The 25,759-nt window shown below is 39.7% G+C and overlaps 1 protein-coding gene across 3 annotated transcripts; it reads left to right on the forward strand.

Moving 5' to 3' along the window:
• Nucleotides 1-571: 571 nt before the first annotated feature.
• Nucleotides 572-25,326, forward strand: PLA2G4F (phospholipase A2 group IVF). 3 transcript variants are annotated; one of them, XM_063333745.1, is made up of 20 exons: nt 572-869; nt 4,356-4,428; nt 6,011-6,147; nt 7,467-7,595; nt 9,003-9,043; nt 9,658-9,700; nt 10,978-11,044; nt 11,348-11,517; nt 13,494-13,607; nt 14,124-14,161; nt 15,068-15,203; nt 15,941-16,077; nt 17,180-17,402; nt 17,976-18,090; nt 19,208-19,345; nt 19,835-19,942; nt 20,883-21,077; nt 21,430-21,596; nt 22,242-22,428; nt 23,831-25,326. In XM_063333745.1, exons 1-20 carry the CDS (start codon nt 759-761, stop codon nt 24,058-24,060), a joined length of 2,559 nt encoding a protein of 852 aa, XP_063189815.1. In that variant the 5' UTR covers nt 572-758; the 3' UTR covers nt 24,061-25,326. The 3 variants fall into 3 exon arrangements, with proteins under 3 accessions (XP_063189815.1, XP_063189817.1, XP_063189818.1); XM_063333747.1 differs by lacking the exon at nt 23,831-25,326 and having other exon boundaries at nt 21,420-21,596; nt 22,242-22,367; XM_063333748.1 differs by lacking the exons at nt 22,242-22,428; nt 23,831-25,326 and having other exon boundaries at nt 21,459-21,728.
• Nucleotides 25,327-25,759: the final 433 nt, after the last annotated feature.

Here is a 25,759-nt window from a genome sequence, read left to right on the forward strand (position 1 = left end):
AATCACTTCCAGTAAACAATTTCCTTTACTACTGAAATATTTTTTGGGGCACAGTAGACTCCCAAAAACTCTTCCCTATCTGTTGTACAATTTTCTAAGAACCTTTGGTGGAAGACTCAAGACTGTGCTGTGTGGAAGTGATAATAAAGGGGGGGACTTGTGGGGCCACAAGCGAGAGGTGAGACATGGTGGTCAATCGATATTCTCAGGCATCCAAATGCAGACCAAATTGTGGTGTCTCCGCTCAAGCTTCCCTGAAACTTCTCTGAACAGCTACAGTCAATGACAAATTTGGCTTTGCTTCAGGCTTGTAAGATGGCAATTTCTTTCTATTTAAAAAAATTTTATTTTTTTTTTTTAGGGTCTGATGAAACTCTGAAAGGGTTTAGAACAGCCAAAGTCAGAGATCAGGTTGCTGGAACTCTCAAAGGAAATCTGGACTGGGATTTTTGAGGTTGTAGCTTAATCACGGAGCAGTGCTTCCTCCTGCCCAGGGCTTCCCTCTTGGGCGCTGCTTTGCTGCCCTTATCTTTTACCAGTATTTGAAAAACCTGATAGCAAAGCTTTGAACTGGGTCATTTGGCAACCGCTGGCCACACCTCCGCTTCTCGCAGCTGGAGAGCAGCCCAGTCCTGCGCAAAGCTTCACACCCAGCCTGCCGCAAACAGCCCTTCGCAGCCAGGCGTCCAGGCACTCTTTTCTTTATTTTCTGCGTTTCCCCGACAGGTTTTCTGCAGAGGCGACGGGACGTTTTTCCCATGTTCCATGAGGTGCTGCGGGGCCCATTTCCACCCAGAGTGCTGCCTTTTCTGGCGGCTGTGCTTTTCCAAAGGAAGGAGAGGAAAGAGACTGGGTTTTATCACTGGCGGGTAAGACAAATTGTAGCACTGCCTTTGAGAGGGCATTCCTTGGCCGATGTGTTCGGCAGTGACTTCCTGCTACTGCACGTGTGGGAAAACCAGTCCTGCACTTCTGCAGGAACTAATCAAAAAGCTTATTGTTAGGGGAAAATTTTGGATAGTGTTAATGCTAACGGAGATTCCAGGTTTTTATTTAAATTCAGGGTCTGTGTGAGGCAATGCAGAGCAGGTCTCTGTTTCCTTAAGTCTTCGGGAACAGAATTAAGCTGATTCCAAGTACTTTTTTGGGAAAAAAGTCCAGAATACTGTGCTTCTCATCAGTAGAGATGAAATAGTGCTTACGTGTTTTCTTTCAAAATATCCTTTATTACCATTCCCTTCTTTTCTGATCTTTACCTTATCTCACAGGTCTTGATAATCCAAAGTAGATAAAGGTTAACGATGACTTCACCCCCTGTTCCTAATGCAGCGCAACCATGTTAGATAAAGTGGTTTCAATGTGTTTGTCCTTTAACTGGTGTATAATCATTCCATTGTATAAGACAGTCTGGCCAATAACCTCGGTTTTGAATTGCACTAAATATTGGTGAAGGAGCCTTTGCCTGGGAGATCTGATCTGTCGTCTGATTCCTGTCCCGTGTCTGTGTCTTCCTTCCCCCCCCCCCCCCCCCCCCCCAAATCTACAGCTTAAAATTGGGGTGACCCATTAAATGTCAGAAGATGGTTTGCTGCCTGTATGCCTCTCAGCACTTCTGCTTGCTCTGCGCTAAAAATTATCTTGTTGACTTTTTTTTATGTTGTTGTTTAGTACTTGGGAAGTCAGGGTAGAAGAGCCTAGTGTCAGCCTGCTGGGATTTCCATTAACCCGTAAACCACTGGATGCGATGTTTCCCCTCAGGTGCTCACTATATAAATAAATAAAAAAATTTGACAGTACTTAGTGAAGTTGTGCTGGCTGGTGGGGAGAGATTTTTGTATTGACTCATTAATAGCAGTTGAGGAAGACGGGGGCAGCAGATCAACCTTTTGGCTTTGTAGGTGAACTCAACATCATGAGATCTCTTTAATTTTCCAAAGTTTAACCTTAGTTTCATACATCGAAAGACAAACAACAATAAACTGGGAGGGAGCCTGGTGTTTGCTACTGCTGCTGATACTGAGCTGCTAGCACTACTGGTATCACCCAGCGGATTATAAAACCTGCCCTCCAGAAGAGAACAGTTCTTAGGGCTGGGTCTAAAGTCTCCTTTCATGACTGTGGGTGCACACTCCTCGGGGAGGAGGTAAAGTGCAAGGGGTGCCTAGGAAAGTCAGGAGTTTGCTTTTGGGTTTAAAAGCAAACCTGTGGCACTTTGGCCACAAGGAAAGGAATTATAGGCAACATTGCTTGGGAGCAGGAACAAGATGGGGAGAAAGTGCTCCCTTGGTAAACTGGACATTGAGCTACCTGAGTTGCCTGCTAGCTGTGAACACAAAAGGAAATGTGGTTTAGAAGTTACATTTTTATTTGCTATTGACAAATTTTTGTGAGGAAACTGACATGCTTCTGGTGAGCCCTCTGCATCCACGGAGAGATGTGGGGTGGATTCCAGCACTTGCATCCCACTGTATAAAGGCAGGTATTCTGGGCTATATGACAGTAAAGACTACTGGGTCCTGTAGCTGGGATAACCTGTTCTGCAGAGGCTTGCTGCTGCATCAGCACGTTGAGTTTAGATGAAAGATACACAGTTGTTAGCAGGGTTGAGTGTGTGCAAATTCAGTTTTGTGCCCTCATTTAAGGATTTCAAGGGTTGCTTTTTTTTTTTGCTTCAGATGCACTCTCCTCAACTCTGAAAAAGGGACCTTTCTGAAAAATCATTAAACTGCAAAGTAGAAGTTGGCAGCTTGCCTCTGTCGCATACATTGGTATGCTGTCACGTACACTGGTATAGGCAGATCTGTCATTATTTTTTGTTCATTTCCCAAACAGATTTCTTGCCTGCCTTTTCCCTGATACGTTTAGATAGAGCATATCTGATACTCTCATGCTTCACCACTCTGCAAGCTCACCTTGCAACGTGTTATGACCTTGCTGTGCTTTCGCTAAGATAAGTGGAAAAGACACATGGGAAGGTTCTGGCACAATTGATAGCACAGTCTTGGGAGCACAGTGAAATGTTTGTTGTGTTATATGCCCTTAAATTATGATCTGGGTGTGGAAAATGTATCCTTAGCTGTATAATGAAGGCTAATCAAAGGTTGTTAGAGACCTTTGGAAAGGACTTTCTTTTGAACATGTAACTATATGTTGACAGATGGTGTGCAGTAAAAGAAGGATATGGTATCTTCAGGGTGTTCTGTGCTTTCTCTGCTGATAGTGTCTGAATTCCAGGCTATAGTCAGGCTACGTGAATAAAGATTGCTTTGGCAGCAGTGGGGGTGTGATTGTGTAGCTTCATTTCTCAACAGCCCGAAGAGTTGCAGCACCTTTAGGAAGTTGGTGAGAATAACATATGTAATCTTGAATTTCTCTCTGTAGAAAAAAAAAATGTGAAGTAGCGTCCACCTCTGAAAAGCATTTTGAAATGGTATTTAAGAATAGAAAAGGTACTTAGCTGGCCAGAATTGTGTCATAACTGATGGGAATGAGACAGAGTCCTGTTCTGTTCGTGAGCCTTACACAATTGCTTCTGTGCAGTTTCTGCACTCAATCCCTTCAAGCTGTTTTCTCTTGTCTTCCTCTGCCCTCCCCCGGCTTCTCCTTCACGATCTTCTAGTATTCAGTCAGGCTTTTTTTTTTACCCCTCTTCACATCCGGGCATTTAGATTCTAATATTACTTTCCAAAAATAGCCTCCTAGAAGCTTTCAAGAGCAAGGATTACATTTTTATCTATGCTGGTAAAGTGGTGCGCGTGTTTAGAGTGCTGATACCAGTAGCAGTTCAGAATGAAAAGGAACTTAAGGTTTGTCTTTTCTTGCTCAAACTGCCATGAAATATGTGTTCCCACAAGAAAGTGGTATTTTTTCCTCATTGTAAACAGCATATGCTTTCTATGTCTTTAGACCGTGCTGTTAGGAGTCTTGCCATGTCTGCTATTACTCAAGCATGCATGTGCCCTTGGCAAGTAGCCTTAAACTAGTCAAGTCATGATTAAAACTATTTGAGCTGCTTCAGCATCTGTTTATCCTTCATCAGGAATGAACTAATGAAGTAATTCAAAATTGATCTATAATTAGAGGAAACCCTAAATAAGGGACTTATTTTCTGAAGTCTGTGAGGAGTTACCTGGAGACATCACTCCCTGTTGTGCTGAAAGAGAATTGAGTTTCCTTCTAGACTCCTTTAGTTTTCTCCAGGACACTGAAAGTGCTGCCTATGTTCCCAAACTGACTTATTAATAGTTTATTTTGGGCTGGCTGGTCTGATCCATTTCTTTGGACTGATATTAGTGTGGTTATAGAACAGGCATTGCAGTTGAATTATGTGCTGATCTTGTTTCCTCTCTTTTCAGTGGGAGAAGCACCCTCACTACAACCTAACAGTAAAAGTCCTCCGAGCCAGAAACATCAAGGGTACAGATCTGTGTAAGTATTTAATCAAGATAATATGAAAATAGATGGTTTGTTCAGTGCATACCTGTAACACAGGTAGCATTGTTATGGGAACTTCTCACCTACACGTAGTGTATTGCCTTTATGTCTGAACAAAGGCTTCTTTTGTAAAGCATTACATATATTTTAAAAGCTTGATGTGAGGCCAAGGTGCAGATTAACGCTGCTACTTTGCAGAACAAGATCAGGTAAGTCCTGGTAATGTTTAGCTTCCCTGCTCCTTTACATGTGCTACTGTGGCCCATTCTGTGTTCCTTTGTCTGGAGTCAGCCCTCCAGTCATGGCAAATTTCACCCTTGCTCCTGCTGAACAGTCTTCTTGTACCTGGAAGTAGCAATCTTCAGTTCTAGCTTCCGAATGTTTATTTTCTCAGTTGTAGTAGTGCTTTCTTTCCTGTGTCTGCTGGTTTTTTTTATGTCATTGAAGCTTTTTAAAGAGGTAGGTGGTTGATTCCAAGACAAACTGCTTTTTACCTGTTCCTGGTTTTGATAACATAGTATACATTCTCTTACTGTTACGCATCTGTGTTGACTAAAGCTCTCAGGGCTGTTTGGGGCATTTGGATCTTTAAAACTCATTTGAGATTTAATTCCTTCATATTTAATATATTAAGGTAGTCTCTCTGCCTTAAGTTTATATCTGGCATCCAACATTGAACTACTGGAATGCTAAATGACTATCCAGGCAATGGAAAACCCTCCTGAAAGGCTGAAAGCTAGAATCATACTGTGAAGAGAAATTCTTTTTATGGCCTTTCTGTTCAACTGGAATGAAGAATGATTTCCGTACTTGCATTGTTAAAGGGGCCTTAACTGGAAGAAGGAAGGACTCTGAGACACTTAGTTATTTTCAGGGAATGGAAATAAAAGGCTCAGCTCCTGGACAGACTAGATGAGGATATAGCAGTAGTGGATATTGTCTCCTTGACTTTAGTAACGCTTTTGACACTATCTCCCACAAGATTCTCATAGAGAAGCACTGTCGAGGCTGCATCTGGAGTACTGTGTCTCATTCTAGGCTCTCCACTACAAGAGATACTGGAGCTACTGAAGAGAGTCTAGTGAAGGGCCACTCAGACTGTGAAGAGACTGGAGCATCTCTCATATGAGGAAAGGCTGAGAGATCTGGGACTGCTTAGCCTGCAGAACAGAAGGCTCAGGGGGATCTTATCAATGTGTGCAAGTATCTGAAAGGAGGGTGTTATCCATCTGGATGGAGCCAGACTCTTTCAGTGGTACCCAGTGACAGGACAAGAGGCAGTGGGCCTATGTTAGCAGTAATCTTTTTTGAAAAGCTAATCTTCCTCATTTTGAATAGTAATTTCTTTTATGAGGGACTTTATGGTTTGGATGAACCAGAAAAAAGAAATATAGGTACCTAATATTCAATTTGCTTCTGTTTAAAGACATGTACTCCATTAAAGACTTCCTTAAAATCCAGCCTTAAATTTGCATGTTTCTATGATGCAATGAGATCTAAAAAATGAGGAGCTCATGGAAAAGAATATGTTTGATTAAAATTGTTCTGATGTCTTTCTCTACACTCTCTGCTCTAGTGTCCAAGGCAGACTGCTACGTGGAACTAAAGCTGCCCACTGCATCTCCTGTAGTCTCCCGAACTCAGGTTATTGACAACTCTGATAACCCAGAATGGAATGAAACTTTCCGGTATCGAATCCATAGTGCTGTCAAGGTAAGGAGTCCACTTTGTGGAGCGGGTTGGGCTACCTGCATTTGTGTACTGGCTGACCTTTGGTACTTCATTCAAAACCAAGGGATCTTTATTACACTTAAACCCAGTGTTCCTTGTTTAGGTGTCAGTCTTCTTCAGTGGTACAAAAAGCTGTACTATACATGTCCAGTGATAACTACAGCACTTTGTAACTGCACTCTCATGGAAATTGCAGCTAGAATTTTCCATAAATGTCCTTGTGATGCAACTCAGGAAAGGGAAGGTATGGCACTACCTGGTAGAGCTCAAGGGAGTTCCTTGATAAAGCAAGTTTCTATTTGAAGATTGCTTCTACTTTGACAGAGTAGCTGCTGCCTTCTTGTAGCTCTACTTGCCTTATGCAGCCAAATGGCTGAGTGAGAATAATGGGAACTAAATTTCAAATCACTTTGACGCTTAGTTCATTCAGTCAAGTTTTGCCATCAGTTCCTATGATTGAGAAAAGCAAAACTGAAACTCTTAGAGACAGTGCATCTGCTCTTTGAGCAGGACCTAATAGAGTATTGAACAGAGTCTTCAGATTGTCAGCATTAATTATCAAAGTAGACACTGATGGTAGAGGGAAGAAGGAAACTGTACTTTAAAAGATTAGTTTTAGTGTGGCACTATTACTTTGCGTAACATCCTAGGCTTCGGAATAAGGTGCTTATTAACAAGAAACTATCACCCTCACTGGAGTACCTTTCCATAAGAGAATTGTAAACTAAGCTTTAGAGCATGTGAGCTTTTTTTTTTCCCCCTTGCAGGCTCACGAGGCCTCAGTCAGATTACTGCTGCGAGGCTATGCCAGCACAATTCTAAGTTCAGTCTTGTCTCCTCGAAAACTAGTTGCTGCAAGGCCATTTTTTAGGTGCCATATCTACTCACTGTGTCTATTTCAGTTAATTTCCGCTGGACTTAGCTGCTCTGAGAGTGTGCTAAACTGGAAGTGATAGGTCCTTGTAACATCCTTGACTGAATCTTGCTGAAAGGGTGGAAATTGCTGTTGCTTCCTCAGGCAACTCTGTGCCTGAAGCTGGAGGAGAGTACTGCCACGTGCATTCAGCTGGTGCCTCTCTCTAGTTGGGAAGCTCAGAAAATCTTTTAGCTAAACACTGTCAATTAGGAGCTTTTTGCTTAACTATGCTGTAGGTCCTGCTGGAAATAGTGAATTATCTTCAGGAATGGGAAAGAGGAAGGGTCTATTGTATAAGGCTACCCAGGTTTGTGTAAGTGTTTCTGTCTCTTCATCTGAGGCTGTTTTTTGTTTTGTTTTGTTTTTTTTTCCTGTTTGGTTTTAGAATATTCTGGAATTGACACTCTATGATAAGGATGTTCTCGTCAGCGATGAGCTCACGTCTATTGTCTTCGATGTAGGAGGCATGAGGCCGGGTCAGCCCCTGCTGCGCACTTTTAGGTTGAACCCTGAGGTTAGTCCCTGGCTTCTTCCCAGGTCAACTGCGAATAGCTGTAGCTCGCCATTACAGAAATCCTGCAGTACATGCTGGTTGCCTTATCTGTGTTGTAGAAGCCAGAAGGGGAAAATGTGTCAGCGGGTGGTGTCATCATATATGGTTTTACTGTCATCTGAGATGTTTCCAAAATCCCTACTGATTTTTTTTTTTGTGTGTGTGTGTGTTCTACAGTCTTTGGAATGCCCAGCTAAAAGAAACTTAGGATAACTGGTGTCTTTCAGAAGATGTTAAAGCACTTTTAAAGGGAATTGATTTTTCAGGAGACTAGAGGGGCATAAACTGGGCTTACAATGAAAGTCATCAGTTTGCAGTGAAGTTTATTGCTGCAAAGGTTACCTCTATATTAATAAGTGAAAAAGCCTAAGAAAAGCTTATTTTCCCCGAGTTATGTTCAGTTACAGTTAACCTCTGCTTCATGTGGGTGATATAGGTGCATTTCAGTTGCTCGCAGTCCCTGTACACGTGTTTGTGGACTTGCAACAAGACAGCTTGTTTTACATAGCTAAAGCCATATCGCCAGCCTGATCTTTTCTTTGTAACTGTCTCAAACAGATTGCTACAATAGGTCTGGATTAAAGTTGAGCTAATGATGTATTTTCTTGAGAAACAGGGCTTCAGTGCTGTTGGTGTGGTCAGAAGCAGACTCACTGGTATGCAGTTAGCAGGGAGATGTTGGTCAGTGTTGCAAGAACTTGAATGATTTGCGATCGTGGAAAGAGGCTTAGTAACTCCCTTGTTCCCACTAACTCTGTCCTGTTTGCTGAATGCTTAAGTCATCTTGATCAGGAATTATGGAACTGGAAACTTCAACCTCAGTAAAAAGAATTACCCAAATTTTCTTCTACTTGGTTATTTTAAAAGATGCGCTTGGTCTCATATCAAGCATTTACTGTATGCTATGGTGGGAGGAAAGAGGGCTGAATCAAAGGCTGTGCAAGACAAAGACAGCAATGAGTTAAGAGTGCAATCTGATGAATTTAAATGGGAGGAAGCACAAAACGTCATGTAGAAGCTGCTTGCAGAGGTGGTGCTGCAGTGGTACTCAAGCCAGAAGAGGGTGTGTTTTTTCTCATTAGCTGAGTAACACTTTTGAAAGCCATCTCTCACTTGTGTGGGCTTGTCTCCTCAAACATAGATGTGTCTGGTCATACAGGATATACCTGGGAAGACAGAAACGTTTAAAAAACAACAATAACAAAAGGCATAAGTTTAAACCTTCCAAAATCTAACTAGAGCTTTTGTAAAAGCAACAAAAATAGTTACTATAGTTTGTAACAGGAAGAAAGTTTAATCTCTTGGAAAAACTTCTCATAATTATATTCAAGATCAAGGGTCACCTGTGTCTAACTTTTATTTTTAAAGGCTAACGAAGAGCTGGATGTAGAGTTTTACTTGGAGAAATGGTGAGTCTTACCTGAAGAGCTGGAAGAACTTGTGCTCTGCGGATATGTTCTCTTGGTTCCTTTTTCTATGCAGGGACAGTCTTGACCATAAAAAGGCTAATGCTTTACAGTTCTCTGTGGTGTTTGAGTTGATTTGGCAGTGGTTGATCACAAATATCTTTAAAGCTCCAGTCACCAAAATTTTTGGGGTACCAAAAAAGAAATAGAATTTTTTGCTGGACTTCATGGGAATGGCAGTGCTGCAAAGGAAACAAACATTTTGTGGATGAGTTACCTTACAGCGGAAAGCTTACAGTTAACCTTTCAATATAAACAACTGAATACTGTATCTATCTGATAGTCTACCTAAGCTCAGCTTTACTCTAGGTTATCAACATAACTGAGACAGGGAGACCGTATAGCACATGCTTATAATTGCAGAGGAATGTTTTCTTCAGTATTTTTTCCCCCATTGTTCTGTGAAGGGAAATATACTTGGTGTCAGTTTAATTTGTATAGCTCTCTCACAATGAGGACCTTTCTCCCCCACCTCTTATCCAGGCAGTTAGTTTGTAAAGTAGGATGAAGCAAATTAAAACCAAAACTCATTTGCATTAAATCTCCTCATTTCACAGCACAGATGCCCCTATAGAGGTATTGACCAATGGAGTCCTTGTGGTGAGTACATGGAAGTCAATTATGTAATTGACTGGGATTTACTCATGAAGGTAGATTTTTAATAGTGAGAGGACAAGAATTGTTGAGAATTCAACTCCTGCGTCCAAATAGCTGTTAGTCTCTCCAGCATCTGCCCCTCTCTTTTAATTTGCTGGTTTAAAAAGCCTCCTCAATTCGTAAATGTTAATACCAACTTACAGAAAGGGTGGTTGTTTTTGTCTTTTTTTGATATATTTTTTTTCCAGTGGGGCTGTTTTAAAAGATGTAAACAAGAAAATGTCCTTAGGAGGCTAGTGAGTCTTGCAGATTGTACTGAGTTTTCTAGGCTAGATGCTTGCCAGGTATAGTCCTCCTTTTTATCTTAACACCTATTATTTCTAAGCTTTTATCAGTGCTATTAGTTAAGTAGATGATAACTCTTGAGTTTGAGAGTGGGAGGCTTCATCTTGAGGGATTTGTCTATTCTCTTGGGGCAGTCAGTCTAAGAAAATCAATGCATTATACATTAAAAATACAGGTGTTACCACCTCTTTTCTCCTCCCAAAGGAAAGGGACTGTAGTGGTGTTTTTTAATAGGAGAAAAGGACAGGAAAGAGTTTATAGTTGTTGAAATGTAGAGTTTTAACATTTTTTCAGGAAAAAATGGTGGCACTTAACAGCACAGTTCTGCAAACTATTTCACAGGAGACAGTATTTTGTGTTGCTATTTCCTTTAGCAAATCAGTCTTACGTTCAAGCAGTGGAGTAGTTTCTTATCTTTCAGATCAATTATGGCCAATTATCTATCTCATCTGCTGTCCTACAAGGGAAGCTGATGATTGAATGGTGTGACAGAGTAAATTTCATGAGGATGTGGACAATCCAGGACAGAAAGACCTGGCAGAATTTACGTTTAAGTCCTTGCTTTGATCTGAACAGGTTCTGAACATGTACTCACACATGCATTAAAAAAAGGTGAAACAACAGAAGAACCCCAGGTGTTGAGGACTTGTAACTACAAAGTACTGGTTGGAAAAAAAACAAAAACAAACCCCCCAAAATCCCCAAAACGAAAACGTAACTGGAATAGGAAGTGTGGTTTTGATTTTGAAACAAGAGGAAATAATCCTGTCCCACCGAATGAAAACTTGCTTTTTATTTGAAAGATCAAAATAATCCATAGCGGTTTTTTGACAGCTTGCAGCTGTAAAGCTCCATCTAATGTAGTAGGTGGATTAAGCTTCTACCAAGAAGTGAACTAAAATCTCATAACCGGAGCTGGTTTCTTCTTTTCATAGGTTCATCCTTGCTTGTCTCTGCAAGGCACGGTCAACAAAGAGGAAAAAACAAAAGAGACACAGCAAGGTAGGGCTGCCTGCAGAGTTTAAGTCAGATCTGCTTTTCAGCATGTTTATTCCTTGTGAGAGAGGGGAGACTTGATTCTCTATCGACACAGTGCACTTCTATGTACTGACTACAAAATTGACTTTTTAAGTTAATCTTGCTTTTATTTTTCATATTAATTAATATTGTGTCCATTCCACTGGGTGCCGCACAAGAGAGTTTTTGCTTGTATTTTCATAGTCTCAGCTACAATTAACAAGTATCTGATTTTCAACATTTATTTAAATGGCTTCTGTGGTCTAAGCTTCTTATTCTAATGCACAGGAGGCTGTGAAGTCAAGCTGTCTGTTCCAGGGGCATATCAGAAGCAGTTGTGTATTCCTTGGAGACCAGACAACGAGGATGATTATGAAACCTCATTTGTCTTTCATGTGGATAAAGAAATGTGTTCAGAACTGCAAGTAGAGCTGGAGCAAACTATATCTGTGCTACAGGTAAGCGTCTGCACTGACTGCCACAAAGTTTACAGCCCACTTTTGAATAAATCCACTCTGAAATCAGTGTCTTTGGTCCATAAAAATGTCCTTAAACTTAAATTGAATGGCCTTAATTTGGTCATAAGAAGGCTAGGGATTTCTTCAGATGTTCAGGGATGTCAGTTTTGGGTGTCAAAAGCTTGCATTGGAAGCAAGCTTCTTGTGGAGTACTCTATGTATGTGGTGTTAGGGACCATCTATTGTGAAGGTTATTCATCACTTCCAGATACACCTTTTTGATCAAACTTAACTCTGTAATGTTGTAACTGCTCAGATAAAAACTTTCTAGGCTAGAAGCCTGTTCTGAATGGACGTATTATTTTTCTGGTTATGTATTAGGAATTTATGGGCAGAGATAAGTTTTTCTCTATCATTGCTTTTTACACATTATGATTTTTTTATTTTAAAAATTGAATAAAATTGTTAGACGTGTCATTGGATCTTTGACATTGGGTAAGGAGGCAAACTTGTCTAAAATTGTGCCTTACTCAACACTTTAAAATTCGTTCAAACTTGGGGGTTAAAAAAATCTGAATCTGCACATGCTTGGTACATGAAGACATCTTTACTTTCAGCTGTTACTCTATAGCAAGTGTTTCCTATTAGAAACTTGTAGAGTATGTGCCACTTGCAAAGGTTTATTTAGCTTTGTCTGTCACTTCATAGTTTTTACAGGTACCCATGCAGTGTGTGTATCCCATAGGAGTGACTGAACATTTATTGTGATGACTGCTCCCGGTATTGCTAGACACCAAAAAAGACAGCAAGGAAACTATTTATTCTGTGGTGTTATTCATCCCCACAAACAGTTGGGCAGTGTGAGTGCACAATGGCGATCTTGACTACTCTAGAGGCAGCTGTAGAGAAGAGAACACAAAAAGAAATATGGTAGAATAGCTTTGCAATGGGGTTGGTTGGGCAGCAAATGTGAGCTGAAGAGAGAGACCTGGACTTAAGTAGTCAAAAACTCAGAGCCAGGCAAGCAAAAATGTGGTAGAAGTCAATCATGGAGGTTGGCCCAGGTGGTAAACCTCAAGCAAACCACCCGCGGTAGCTAGCAGAACATACTCCTTCAAGAGCTGGCATAGAGCACAAAGCTATCCAGTCTGACCTTTCCTCCCTTATCAGAGATAGGAGTGTGCCAGGAGCATAGTAGTGTTGCCTGCCCTGTACCTAAATTCATGTTATCTGCCACTGTTAGGAGGACAGTGGGCTTAGAGGGACATTTGACTCGAGGCAGCTGTTTCTGGTTAGAAGACATCTGTGAAATAATATGGGTAGTTCCTTGTCTGTCTTGAGTTCTTGTTGTGAGAAGGGTGAATCTGTTATTTCTTTAAGGTCCTTAAATTTAGGAATCTGCACACAGCTCTGCAATAACAGAGCTTGCTACTTCCTAATACAAAATGGGAGAAAACTCAAAGATTTCATGGCAAACTTTAATTTACTGTGCTTATAAAAATATTATGTTTTTTAATTACATGCTCCTATTTTTCCCTAAGGCTATTATCTTATTTCCTATTTTGTGGTATTTTTTCTGTATGTCTAACACTGTTGCCTTGTTGGTATCTTTTCCAAATCCCTCTTTGAAGACAGAATGCAAGTTTGCTTGTGAGCTTTCTGACGCATGTCAGAACACAACTATTTTTTGCGAAATTTTATATTTGGAGGTGAAGATTTTTTGCTTGTGACAGACAGCTATATTAAAAACAATAAACAAAAAACAAAACAAAACAAAAAAACTCCACAGCTATTTGAGTGACTGGAATAATCCCAGCAAAGATCTGTCAGGGAGCAGGATGATCTTGAAAAGCCTTAGACTTTTGGGAAAGATTTAGCTACAATGATCTCAAGGATTGTTTGCTGTTTTGACATATGAAGGTCATATCTTTAACTTTTTTCTGGAGAGCTCAAATAACATTTGGTTTTTTTATTAGGATGGTATGAACCCTGATATTGAAAAGCATACTACAGTTCTGGGATTGGGGACTGTACCACTTAATTCCCTTCCTATTGGACGAAAAGTTGATAGAATCGTTTCTCTGGGAGAGGTAATGTCAACATTTTGAGCTTGTTTTAACATGCTTGGGATAACTTTTCCCCCCATTGCCTATAGGCATTTGGAAAGTTACACTGCATGTATTTCTTGGGAGTGCTGTTTTGTTGGATATCTAGAATGAAATACTGAGGTTACTCATCGCAATTCTCCTCAAATGTTTTTATGGTTGGGTCTTGCAAAATAAGTATAAATTTCATCACTTTCCAAAGCAAAAAGTCTGTTAGGGTGTGAAAGAAAAATATCAGAGGAGGAGAAAAGCAAGAAGCTTGCAGAAGAAATAGTTGTTTTTTCCACTCTGCTCTCCAAGTACACGTTTTTAGTTTCTGTGGAGACCTATTGAAAATGTCTGAAATAGGTGCAAGGGAAAGGTGTTCCAGAGATGTAGTTTTGTGAGTGAGAGTGCTGTTCTGGTTAGTATCTAGTGACCCCACTGATGTCATAACCTCTAGTTAGCAGTTCCACCTATGTAGTTGGTATCAATTTCAAGATGTGTTCTCTCTTTTCACAGGGACAAAGTTTGGATATGAGTTTGAAAACTGAAGAGAGGTGAGTGGGAACCTCAATGACCTCTAAAAATCAGGAAAGGCCTTTATTCTCATAGTGGAGGAGCTGAGTGACTCTCCCTGCTGTTCTGGGGAGGTCTATTGTCTCCACTGATCTCTTGGGATAGATTAAAGGAAAATATCTCTGATTATTTTTCCTCTGAAGGTTGCGACTCTTCACTTTGCAGATACTGTCTATTGGATTGGTGTCAGTTGTGCTGAAATCTGAATAAATTTTGTGTTCGTAATACTTAAATGTAAAATATCTGATGGTGTAAATATTAAGTATCTTTGTTAGTTCCCAGAATATGTCCAGTGCTGTACTGACAAATCGGAAAGAGCATCTCAGTGTGTGAAGAGCTTGAACTATAAAATAGAGAAAGGGTGAAAGAGAGAAGTGATAAGGAAAGAGTAACACTCAAAACTGAGCAGTTGGCTAGTAAGCTGCTAGGGTCATTTGGTATATAGTCATGAACTGAAGATCATGATCCCCTTTTACAAACTCATAGCAAGTTTATTGGTATTCAGTTGTCCTCTCTGCCTCTTAAGTTCAGAAACTTCCATTTTAAAATAGCTCTTCCCCTCATTTCTCCATCCGTGTCAATACAGCGATCTCAGTTGCTCCTCATACAGTCTTCTTTACCTACTGAATCTTTTATTCCTTTGTGAAATGCCTGAAGCGTAATCTGAATACTGCTTGACACAACTTTGTATTTAGGGAGAAGTTTCATTTTTAATTTCAGAAGCTGTTGTTACACAATAGTTGGTGTATAGACGTACACTAAAACTTAAGAGTTTGGTCTAGTAATTCAGATCAGCACCTAGATTGTGTGATCACAGAAATTGCTTTTCCCTGGTAACTAAAAATCCTCCAAAGTTTTGGGGTTTTTTGTCTTAATTTCTGTTTCAGCACTTGGGATCTTGATATACGTCTGGGTTTTGACCTCTGTAAAGAGGAGAGAGAATTTTTGAACAAAAGGAAGAAAATAGTTTCTGAGGCACTGAAGAAGACTCTTCACTTAAAAGAATCCCCTCCAAAAGATGAGGTATTGAACACAGTGCTGTAGTGAGGTTCCTAAAGTCCGTTGTGGTTGGTGATAATTAGGTGTTGTAGGATTCTTTGCCTATAACCAACAGAAAATGTGATTTGTGTTCACTAGGGTGTGTGAGATAAATCACTGTGACATTTCAGTTCTGAAGCCTCAAATGTTGTTATATTTCTAAAATTTTGAGGGGGTTGTGTGTGTTTTGGAACACAAAAAATTGTAATTTCAGAATGTATGTACTTTCTTTAGTTGAACTCTTGTATCTTGGGCTTTGACCTCTGAATTGTGATGGGAAAGTCTCTTTCAGAATATTAAATTGAAGCTCGGACCACAGGAACAGCTTCCTAATTGCTGATTTGAGGACACTGTTATATCTAGATAGCCTGATACCTTGCTCTGTGTTCTTTGGGTGCTATTGTAAGAATGGTTGCCTTCTTTTGTTCTTATGTGTATGTTGTATGGCATGCAAGTAAATGTGTGATAATATACACAACAATTTCAGTAAGTGATGGTCCCTGAGATGACACTGCTATCTTTCAGAGTAAACAACGTATTTCAATTACACAGTAGAGAAAGGAGTTCTGGTTGAAATAAAATCTGAAATTACTGGAAATGTAAATAGAAATAGAGATTTTATGTCTTATTTTTGTATGAATGAGACTTATACAGGATTAGTTCTGTAACTTATTGGCAATTCAAAAGTCTGTGATTGTGACTCCTGAGTTTGCTGTCTGCAGGTTCCAGTCGTAGCAGTACTGGGGTCTGGAGGTGGGATGAGAGCACTGACATCGTTCTACGGCAGTCTTGCTGGGCTTCAGCAGCTGGGCCTTTTGGATGCTGCAATGTATCTGTGTGGGATTTCTGGCTCTACTTGGTAAGTTACATGGGGTGTCGATTCCAGAAACTTATAGGTAAATATGAGAGTGTTGATGCAAAGTAAGGCCAGAACTGCACTTGTGCCATCTGCAGACCAACAACAAAGTCAAATATTTCATCAGTTCTCACCTGCGAGTTCTGACAGGGAACCTAAAGAGTCTAAGGGATTCATTATCACTTCTAACCCACACACCTGCTGGCTAAATTTACGAATCTACTGCTCTTGCAAACTTGGCAGTTGACTGTTAGAATGTATTACGTGAATAAAACTTATGTGTTTAAAGACTTTCCCCATCTCTTTGCTCTTGCCAAGAAGACAACTGAGGTGGTGCAAGGCACTGGAGACATGCCCACACGGACCACTATGTCACCACCTTCTAAAATGGCATGTGCGTCTGAACAGAGGAATAGCACCAGCTTGCCCTTTTGGTGGACTGGAGAAATGTGCTGAAATGTTAGACATAGCTAGAATGCTTCAGTTCTTGGAGTTTGTGGTGAAATCATCCCTCATAAGTACACATTGGTTTTGTGAAATGATTTCACTGAGGAGTTGCACAACCTGAGAGTAAAATCTTCCAGAGCTTTGCATGTTTAATTGACTCCTGTGTAGCTAGTATTCTTCCACTAGCCTTGTGATCTGGCCTGCCCCTTTTGATTCAGGGACAGACTTTCAAACAAATGTAGGCATCTGTTCATGTGGATAGCCAAGAGTCCAAACAAGTTTCTCATTTAATCAGACCTATGGCCTCTATTGCCTGCGGTAGCACTGTTGCTGTCTGTCAGTCTCTCAGGGTTGTTATGGCCTGGAGTTAACTCATATTGATGAACCGGTTCATGTGTGCTAGCATATGATGTTTGGAACGTCCTTGAAAGCTAGTTTAGCAATCAGGATGAAACTGTCCTGTAGGTGTTGGGGTTTTCAGCATGTTTTAGAGTTCAGAGATCCATTATTGTGGTCGCTTTTCTCTTCATGATGTTTTATCTTCTAGCTAGACTTCTCAAGCTTTTAGTTCAGAACTGCAGTGATAATTATAACTAGCTAAAACTATTGTTTACACAAGGGTCGTTATTACTGATGGCATGAATATAAGCATTTTCAGGTGTTTATCTACACTGTATCAAGACCCTGACTGGTCGCAGAAAGACCTTCAAGATGCAATTAGAAGAGCTCAGGGTACTGTGTCCAGCAGCAAAGCAGGGGCGTTTTCCCCAGAACGACTGAAATACTATTTCCAGGAGCTGAATGCAATGGAAGTTAGTGGACGGAATGTTTCCTTTACAGATTTGTGGGGCCTTATTGTGGAATATTTCCTACAACAAAAGGTAAAAGGCTTCATGTTTGGATGTGCACTGCTGTTTGTCTTCCAGGTGGGAGCTTTGCCCACCCATATCTCGTGTGTCAAGAAACTGATTACCCTATTCCAGAACAGCTCACAAATGTAGAGATGGAGGTGTGGAATAAACAGGGGAAATTCTCATCTCTTTGTGCTCCGGGTTTCCCAGCACTCCTCTTTACTAAGAATTTTGAAGTCATATAGATAGGTGCTATAGAAAAGTGGAGCGTTTATTTGGAATGACTGTTAGTAAACAGTTTTTGTATTGGGCAGGTTATGCCTGAAAGAATGATGTTGGTTTTGCAAAATGGCATTACTGTGCAGTATTTGTTATGCTAATTGAAATCAGAAATCAGAGGATAACTAGTTTATTAATAACACCAGACATTGTAAGTATGCAACTGCGGAGATATTGTGGCAAAATCTAACCATGTGCACAGACAGAGGGAGGAAAAGGGATTTGAATTAGTTAGAAATGTTAAGCAACAGCTTCAAATTATCAAAGTATGGGTACAGAACTTACCTGACTAAAGTGTGCTTCTCCTTCCTTGCTTGTAACCAGGAAGATCCATCAAAGCTGTCTGATCAGCAAGAAGCAGTGAAATGGGCGCAGAACCCCTATCCTATCTATGCAGCTGTCAATGTGAGACCCAATATTAGCAGTGGTGACTTTGCAGGTATGAACATGGCAAATTTATTTTTGTTTGCTGGAATCTATAAATTCCTTTGACCTGTTCAGTTGTTCCTTGGGTAGTGAGCTGAAAACTCACTGAAACTGAGTTTCTGTTTCTGTGAAAACAAGGAAACTTGGCTCAAGCAGCAGATGGTAGTGCAAGAGGCATTAGGATACTGATAGGCAGAGTGTTATCATCCTGATTGCAAATGGCTATAATGGAGAAATGAGATTCAACTCTGCTGGCCACTCCACGTGTTTTGCTAGAAAGTCCCTGAAATTTTCAGGAGCTGAGAGGGAAGATTCTTACAATACACAAGTCTGCGTCTGAATTGGAAAATTGAAGTCCTTGGTAATTAGTTGACCTACTTTCTTTTATAGTCTCAGATAATCAGTTTGTGTAGATGCATGTAAAATGATGGATTGGCAACCTTGTAGCATGCATTATCAAAACTGTGGTATTTAGTAGCTTGGGTTCTTTCTGGTTATACAATTGCAGTAAAAAATGAAGGCCAGTCCTATTCCAGGTCACTTGAAACTTTAAATATGATGCAACAACTGAGGGTAGATGCAGTGGGACAGGAACACAAATGCTTGTGTCCATCTGTGTATCACTACGCGGCTCTCTTTTTTTTTCTCTTCTTTTTCTCCTCTCCTCTTTCTGGAGGAGTGTGTGTGTATGACAATGAACTTGTAAGTATTTGTGGAAAGCTTTCAAGGATGAGGTGACACTTTGATAAGCAGACAATGAAGTCAGACAGTGGATCAATTGAGACTTGAAGCAGTACTATAACAGTTAGCCATCAGAATGGTTTAAAGTGAAAGTAAAATAGGCAGGTTATTTCTGTGATGACAAAGTCAAGATGGACAGATATGGGATTTTTTTCCCAAAAGCCAGGAAGAAAGGAGGTTGTATTGAGTCAATGAAAGCCTGTACAAGAATTTTTTTCAATCGTGTAAGATAGGGGCTCACTGAGAACAGTGACAGGGAAATCTATACTGATGGTGAAAGAAATGGAGGGAGATTTCTTTCTGTCTCCCCTGTGTAAGCAGAATTCAAGTGAGTATTTTCACCTATGTTTACTCTGAGACGACTAAATATCCTGTTAACTTGTTCTTAGAATGGTGTGAGTTCACTCCCTATGAAGTTGGGTTTCGCAAATATGGAGCTTTTATACGAACAGAGGACTTTGACAGCGAGTTCTTCATGGGACGGCTCGTCCAGAAACATCCAGAGCCTAGGATTTGTTTTCTACAAGGTATGATCTTAAAGTAGTGAATAAAAGAGGGAGATGGAAAGGAGCCACGCTGCTTTTGGGACTCATTAACTTAAACCTATGCCTTTTTGTCCCTTCCTAAAGAATTTGAAGAGGAGAAAAATGTCAGCTCCTTCTCCAAAGGTTTCGGTGTAGTTTTATAGCATTACAGTCAGACGTTCTTGAGTCTGCAAGCAGACTCTACTATGGGCTGCTTGTCAAAAACTTCTGCTTTAGGTCTTCCCGTTCTCTTGCTAGCTTTCCCTTGCTGGTAGAAGAGCTTTTCTCTCAGAGAAGTTTCTGCATCGTGTTATTACATTAGAATTTGTCACATCATTAACTCAAAGGTTTAAACTCAAACATCATTTGTTAGTGTAGTAGGGCTCAAGTGACAACCTTCTCCCATGACAAATGTTAGTTGAATTATAGGCCTTCTTTGTTACATTGTGAAGAGCCTTTTGAGTATTAAATTATTCTATATTTCTTCTGCAGGAATGTGGGGCAGTGCCTTTGCTGCAAGCTTGGATGATATCTGTCTGAAGGTGGTTGGTCTAGGACTGGGATTTCTAGATTCTTTCAAAGATGTTATCAAAGTTGTAGGTAAGAACATACTTTAAAATAGTTGGATTTTTTCGAAAGATTCCGGGGTTTGGAATGATTATACAAATAATATGACTCAAAAATGTGCTGTGTGTAGTTTTCAAGATTAGCATAAAGGATGGATTTGGACAGATCCCTCTTGTACTATGTATTATTCCCTTCCATCACACACATAGCATATAGTGAAGAGAGCAATTATAATTTTCAGTACACTTTCTGTTCCTCTTTTTAGATTTTTTTTTTTTTTTTATCTGACCTTGACTATAAATTTAGGTTAGCTCTGGGAGCTATCTTAAACACATATTGCAGTGCAGGGGTCTTAATCATGAGAAGAGGAAGAATAGATGCTGGACTGCTAACCAGGAAGTAGAAAATAGGTTTTCAGTTCCCTCCTTGGACTGATTTGGGTAACCTTGGATAAGCTGGTTGTATGTTTATGCATTGTTCTCCATTTCTATGATGCCTCCCTAGCAGGCTAAAAGAAAGTGTATTAAAGGCTGAGAGTTGCTCAAATGCATAGTTATAGCCTCATAGTAAGTGGGGAGAGATATTTTTTTTTTCTTCTCTGCTTTTGCAGCCCTAGTTTTTTTTTTCCCCTATACTTTTGTTATAGTAACTGTAAATGCTACCATGCGTGGATGACTGTTGTCTTACGAGACAGAAGTGGTCGTCACTTGGTAACAAGGGTTTCTCGGTGTGGATTTGAAATGAACATGGACAAGGATTTATGAGTAATGCTATTCCCTTTAAATAGGGGAGGTGAATTATCCAATTGTAGAATATGCAGCTCACCTAAATTTCTTTGCAGTACTTTTTTATTAGAGGACAAATTCAGCCTTAGGACAACTGACTAAATATTGTAGAAAAAAAAGTCTGATTGGAATCTTGGAGGTGGACAAACATTTGCTGTGTGTTCTGCATCCTTCTGTGGCTTCTGCAGATGACTGCCGAAGATTCCATTTCCGAGATCCAACACGACTAAAGACTCGCTTGGTTATACCTGGGGGCCCCTTATTACAAATCTTCCAGGATTTCTTCAAGTCCCGTGTCACATGTGGAGAAACCTTCAACTTCATGCACGGATTGTATCTTCATAAAGATTATGTTAATGTCAAGAAATTTGTGACTTGGAGAGGTAAATGAGTGAGTCTGTATATGGTATATAAAACAGCGCATTAATATTCTGCAACAGTCAGTTACGGAACGGTCAGTTACAGAACAGAAGTGAGCTTGATTTTGTTTCACTGAAGTCAGGGAATTTACCCCTTCTTGTACCATAGCAAAAAATTTGATCTGCTACGTGTGCTTTGTCATATAAGGCAAGCTCATCATCAGACTTCATGGGCCGGTCTCAGATCAACGTCTGTGTTGGAATGTTTTTTTTTTTTTTCTTCTTTTAGCCCCAGCATAAGCTCTGTTTGTTGCTTTTACTGAGAGATGTGTCATGAATCTTTATAGTTACTTGTGTTACTTGGAGTGTCTTCCAGGCACTCACCTGGATGCGTTTCCCAACCAGCTGACCCCCATGGAAGAGAGCTTGTACTTAGTGGATGGCGGCTTTTCTATCAACTCTCCCTTTCCTTTGGTACTTCAGCCAGAGAGGGATGTGGATGTTATCTTGTCATTCAATTTTTCCTGGGAAGCTCCGTTTGAGGTGAGAGATATAGCTGAGCATTATTACATGAAGATAAAAAAGCACAGAATCGTATTCACAATGGCAGCAGATGTTGAATACAAACTCTATTAATGTTGAATACAAACACTAATGGAAGTGCATTACAATAAATCCTTACCTCTTTCAAATGCTATTGTACTATGCTTTTCACTGTGGATGTCATGAGGAGACAGAAAGCGACATAGGTAATAAGATTCAAAACTTTTCAGAAGCTTAACTAGGTTGTTCCTAAAATAAGAGTATTTGCTGAGTTCGTAAGATCCTTGTTACATAGCTGTGCACATCTAACAGTAAAGTGGCTATTGGTGACTTTCTTCATGCAAATAAGTTGTTTTCTGTATATACAGGTGTTTATTTTTAAGCACAGAAAAGTCAAGGTGTATATATTTAGAGTAATAAAACATAAAAAGAGTTTCAGCTGCAAACTGTTGATGTTTGGTAGCGGTTCTTAGTTCTACTCCTCATTGTTCTTCTGTATCTCCAGCCAGAGAAATAGTTTTTTCCAATTTGGCAGTTTCATTTCTGTCACTTTTTGTGAAAGTATCTCTCTATTAGGTTGTAGTTACATAATCTTAGAGGTGTTGCTGGTATTCTGTCAAAATTCTTTTTGTTCTTTGACAACAGGTTTTAGAGCTGACTCAGAAATACTGTGAGGAGCGGGAAATTCCTTTTCCAAAAATCAAACTGAGTGAGGAAGATGAAAGGAAGCCAAAAGAGTGTTACATGTTTGTGGATGATAATAATCCAAAGGCTCCAATTGTGCTCCATTTCCCATTGGTGAATGACACCTTCAAGAAATACAAAGCTCCGGGTAAGGGAGCTATATCTTAAGGAGCTATTTTTAGAATCTGCTGTGTGCCTTGATGGGGAAATTCAGTGGGCTCAGTGTCCCTCCTTTCGTTCTTCTTAGTATTAAATTGTTACTTAGTATTAAATTGTTACTTTCACTTAAGATGGGATCAGCTTCCACTGATTTTTTTGGAAAGTAGAGTTGGAGAAGAGGCTGATGATTAAAAAAAAGATAAAAATGTAAGGGCTGGAAGAATCAAAATTAGCCTGTGTTTTTGCTTCTTTCTTATCCTTTATGGCCTGATACTCGATTTTTTTTTTTTTTACTTGAATTACTCTAAATATGTAGGAAAGCAGTATAAATCAGTTTGAATAATGAGTTCATTTCTTTATTGGCTATGAATAAACCGCTAAGCAGCAAAGCGTTGTGGACCAGTTTGTATGTCAGATCGTGTAACTCAGTGCCAAGTGGCCTGTGCCCTTGTAGTGTAAGGTCGAGGGATAAGTGATCCTTGCTTCATTTAACATGATTAATATAGACTGTAAGGCACACCTCAGACTATCAAGCGAGAGCACTGGGATGAAACACAGGGCTATACCTTTAAGAAGATACAGACAAAAATTCAGTATCCTGTTTCTCCCATGCTGGGAGGAAACAGCATCCTGAAGAAAACTTTTGGAATACATAGAATGGTTAGAGTTGGAATGGACCTTAAAGATCATCTAGAAAAGAATATGCAGTACTAACGCAGGCAAGGGGAGGTGTAAGGCAGCCTGTTAATGCTATCTGTATTAATACTATAACAATTGCCACGTCCTGGCTATATTTCCTCATCAGTGGTGAAGAGTTTCAGTGTTGTTCTCGAATATGGCTGAAGACTACTATTTCGATAATGGCAGCAAGCAAAAGTGTTTTTAGCAAATTTCTTTAACGTTCATCTTGGTATTTAAATTTAAGCGGCAGGATACTCAAAATACAAGTTACCATATTTTAAAGAGTATATACTAACCTCCTAAGGTAAATTGAGCTCAGGGCGTTAATGTCTTTCATTTTAGTGTAGAGCAGCACTTTCAGGAAAAATTGAGCTTTGTACTTCCTATTTTGAGCATGATAATCATGGATGCACCAAGCAATTTATCACAATGAAAATGTATTTTAGTGCAGTATTTTGGACTCTGGTGGAAGTAGAAAGGGTAATAATATTTTTACCTTCGACTTCCAAGCATTTGGGATCCTGAAGGACCGAAAATCTCTGAGGAGGAGCTTTGGGGAAAAAGTTAAGGTTCAACAGGGTTATTGTGTTAAATTGTGTTAAAGTATTGTGTTACTGTGATAAACTCCTTGCTGAATCCAACTAAAATGAGTATCACAGCTGGGTTTTTTGTGAGTGTTTTTAGTGTTTGTTTTTTCTTTCTTGCTCCAGGAATTAAACGTGAGTCAGAAGAGGAGAAGTCCTTTGGTGACTTTGTCATTGAGGCAAAAGATTCTCCTTACCGTACGCTAAATTTCACCTTTGAGCCGTACGATTTCAGGAGGTTAGTGGAAGTGAATCGCTACAATGTTCTGAACAGCAAGGACACTCTCTTCAAAGCCCTAAACTTGGCTCTGCAAAGGAGAAAGTTGAAGAAAGTAATTGATACGTCCAATACATGATCAGCTTCCATAGCTGAGGATACGGACAGACGGCTGTGTACGAAAGCTGTGTTGTTCAAGACATAATGCTGAAAACTAATAGCTGGAAACTGTCTTCTTGGGAAGGGAGTAGCATGTGTGACACTGAAAATCCACTCCAGATGACAGATGCTCCTACAAAAACCCAAGGGTTGTACAGTACAACATGGACGTTGCTTTGACATGTGGGGAAGAGTAGGGGATTATCTAACCCAGTATCTCATGTTACAGTGGTGGATACCAGATGACTAGGGAGATCTATTCAAACAGTTCAAGTACTGATTTGTGGATGAAGCACCTCCTTTTTTTCAAAAGTGCAGCAGTGTTTCTTCTATACCTTTACCTTTCTTGCTTTTTGAACCTCCCTCCGTAAACTTTTACAATTTATATCATCTGTCAAGGAACTCCAAAGATTGTAACTATGCACTGAAAGAGGAAATGTGTCCTTTTGCTTTCAACTTGCTACTGGCCGATGCCCACATATTTTCAAGACTGAACAGTCACTACCTGTTTTCCATTTTTGCCATTCATGGTTTCCAAGATCTCGGTGTTATTTCTTTCCCACCCTTCTCAAGGATTACAATGGCCTTTAGTCTCCCAAAAGTTCAATGTGGAGAATCTTACTTTGGTAACCATTTGTTTTTGAGGAAATAGTAGTTCCCTTTTTTAATATTTAATAATGAAAGACACATCATGGGGTCGTGTTCCTTCTTCCTGCAGTTTGATCATCACAAGGTGATGAAACTTTAAAAATGCTACGAGTCTCATCTTTCTCTTTCTGTGTAAGAGGAAGGAAAGCTCCTTTGAAGAGACTGACTTAGATATTTTTTCCTTACACTTGAGCTTGCAATTCAGCCAGGCTTTTGTTCAAGGAATTTCTCTTTGTGTCTATTTATACAAACACTGATATTCAAGGTAGGCACATGTTATAAATGTGAATGAATAAAACAGTGTTGGATGCTGCAGTGCTGTGGGATGGAATTCACCTCAATTTGCAGAATGCTCAGAGAAAAGTACTGAATTATACAATTGAAAATATCTAATACAAAAGGGTGGCAAACAAGTGCTGTTTACTTTTTCGGCTTTTACATTGAGATGAATGTACTGGTTCTGTATTTGAAAACTGGAGACAGGAAATCTGTCTTTTCTGAAATGATGTAAAGGCTTATAAATATGTGTGATTCTTGGTATATTTTTTAATTCTTCTAGTAAATATTAGTTTTGCTAATGTGCTTTTCACAACTTTTCTTATGAACACTAGTCTTGATATATTTTTTCCTTATTTTAATAAAAGGTAAGCAAAAAAGTCAATGTAATACTATATTGCATAGTTTCTATGACAGTTTGCATAGTTTCCTTTATTACATCAGGATACCTGACAGCGGGAAAGTGACTTACCAAGTCCATCTCAGACTGGTGCCACACAGCGGTAGAAAGTACTCTTTTCATTGTGAGACTTCTTTTTGAGGAAGCATGGCTCAAAACTGAATTTTTTTTAGATGTATTTCAAACAGTGGGTGATTAATCTTCTTTATCTGGAAGGATGTATCCTTTATGTCCTTAGCACTTGTTTTCTTATGCTGAAATAGAGAAATAGCAACTTAATGTTATAATTTTTCTTTATAGTTGGTGCTCTACAGCTGCTTGCTTTTTAGGATTTGGACATCTGTCATATTTGCTG

The sequence above is a fragment of the Chroicocephalus ridibundus genome, chromosome 4 (genome assembly GCF_963924245.1).
Source record: "Chroicocephalus ridibundus chromosome 4, bChrRid1.1, whole genome shotgun sequence".
Classification (NCBI taxonomy): domain Eukaryota; kingdom Metazoa; phylum Chordata; class Aves; order Charadriiformes; family Laridae; genus Chroicocephalus; species Chroicocephalus ridibundus.

Excerpts from the sequence above, each read along its gene's own strand:
- PLA2G4F (XM_063333745.1), top strand. The coding sequence starts at position 759 with ATGTTCCATGAGGTGCTGCGGGGCCCATTTCCACCCAGAGTGCTGCCT. Across the intron at positions 16,078-17,179 it reads GGGATTTCTGGCTCTACTTG|GTGTTTATCTACACTGTATC; the intron begins GTAAGTTACATG and ends AAGCATTTTCAG. Across the intron at positions 22,429-23,830 it reads CAAGAAATACAAAGCTCCGG|GAATTAAACGTGAGTCAGAA; the intron begins GTAAGGGAGCTA and ends TTCTTGCTCCAG.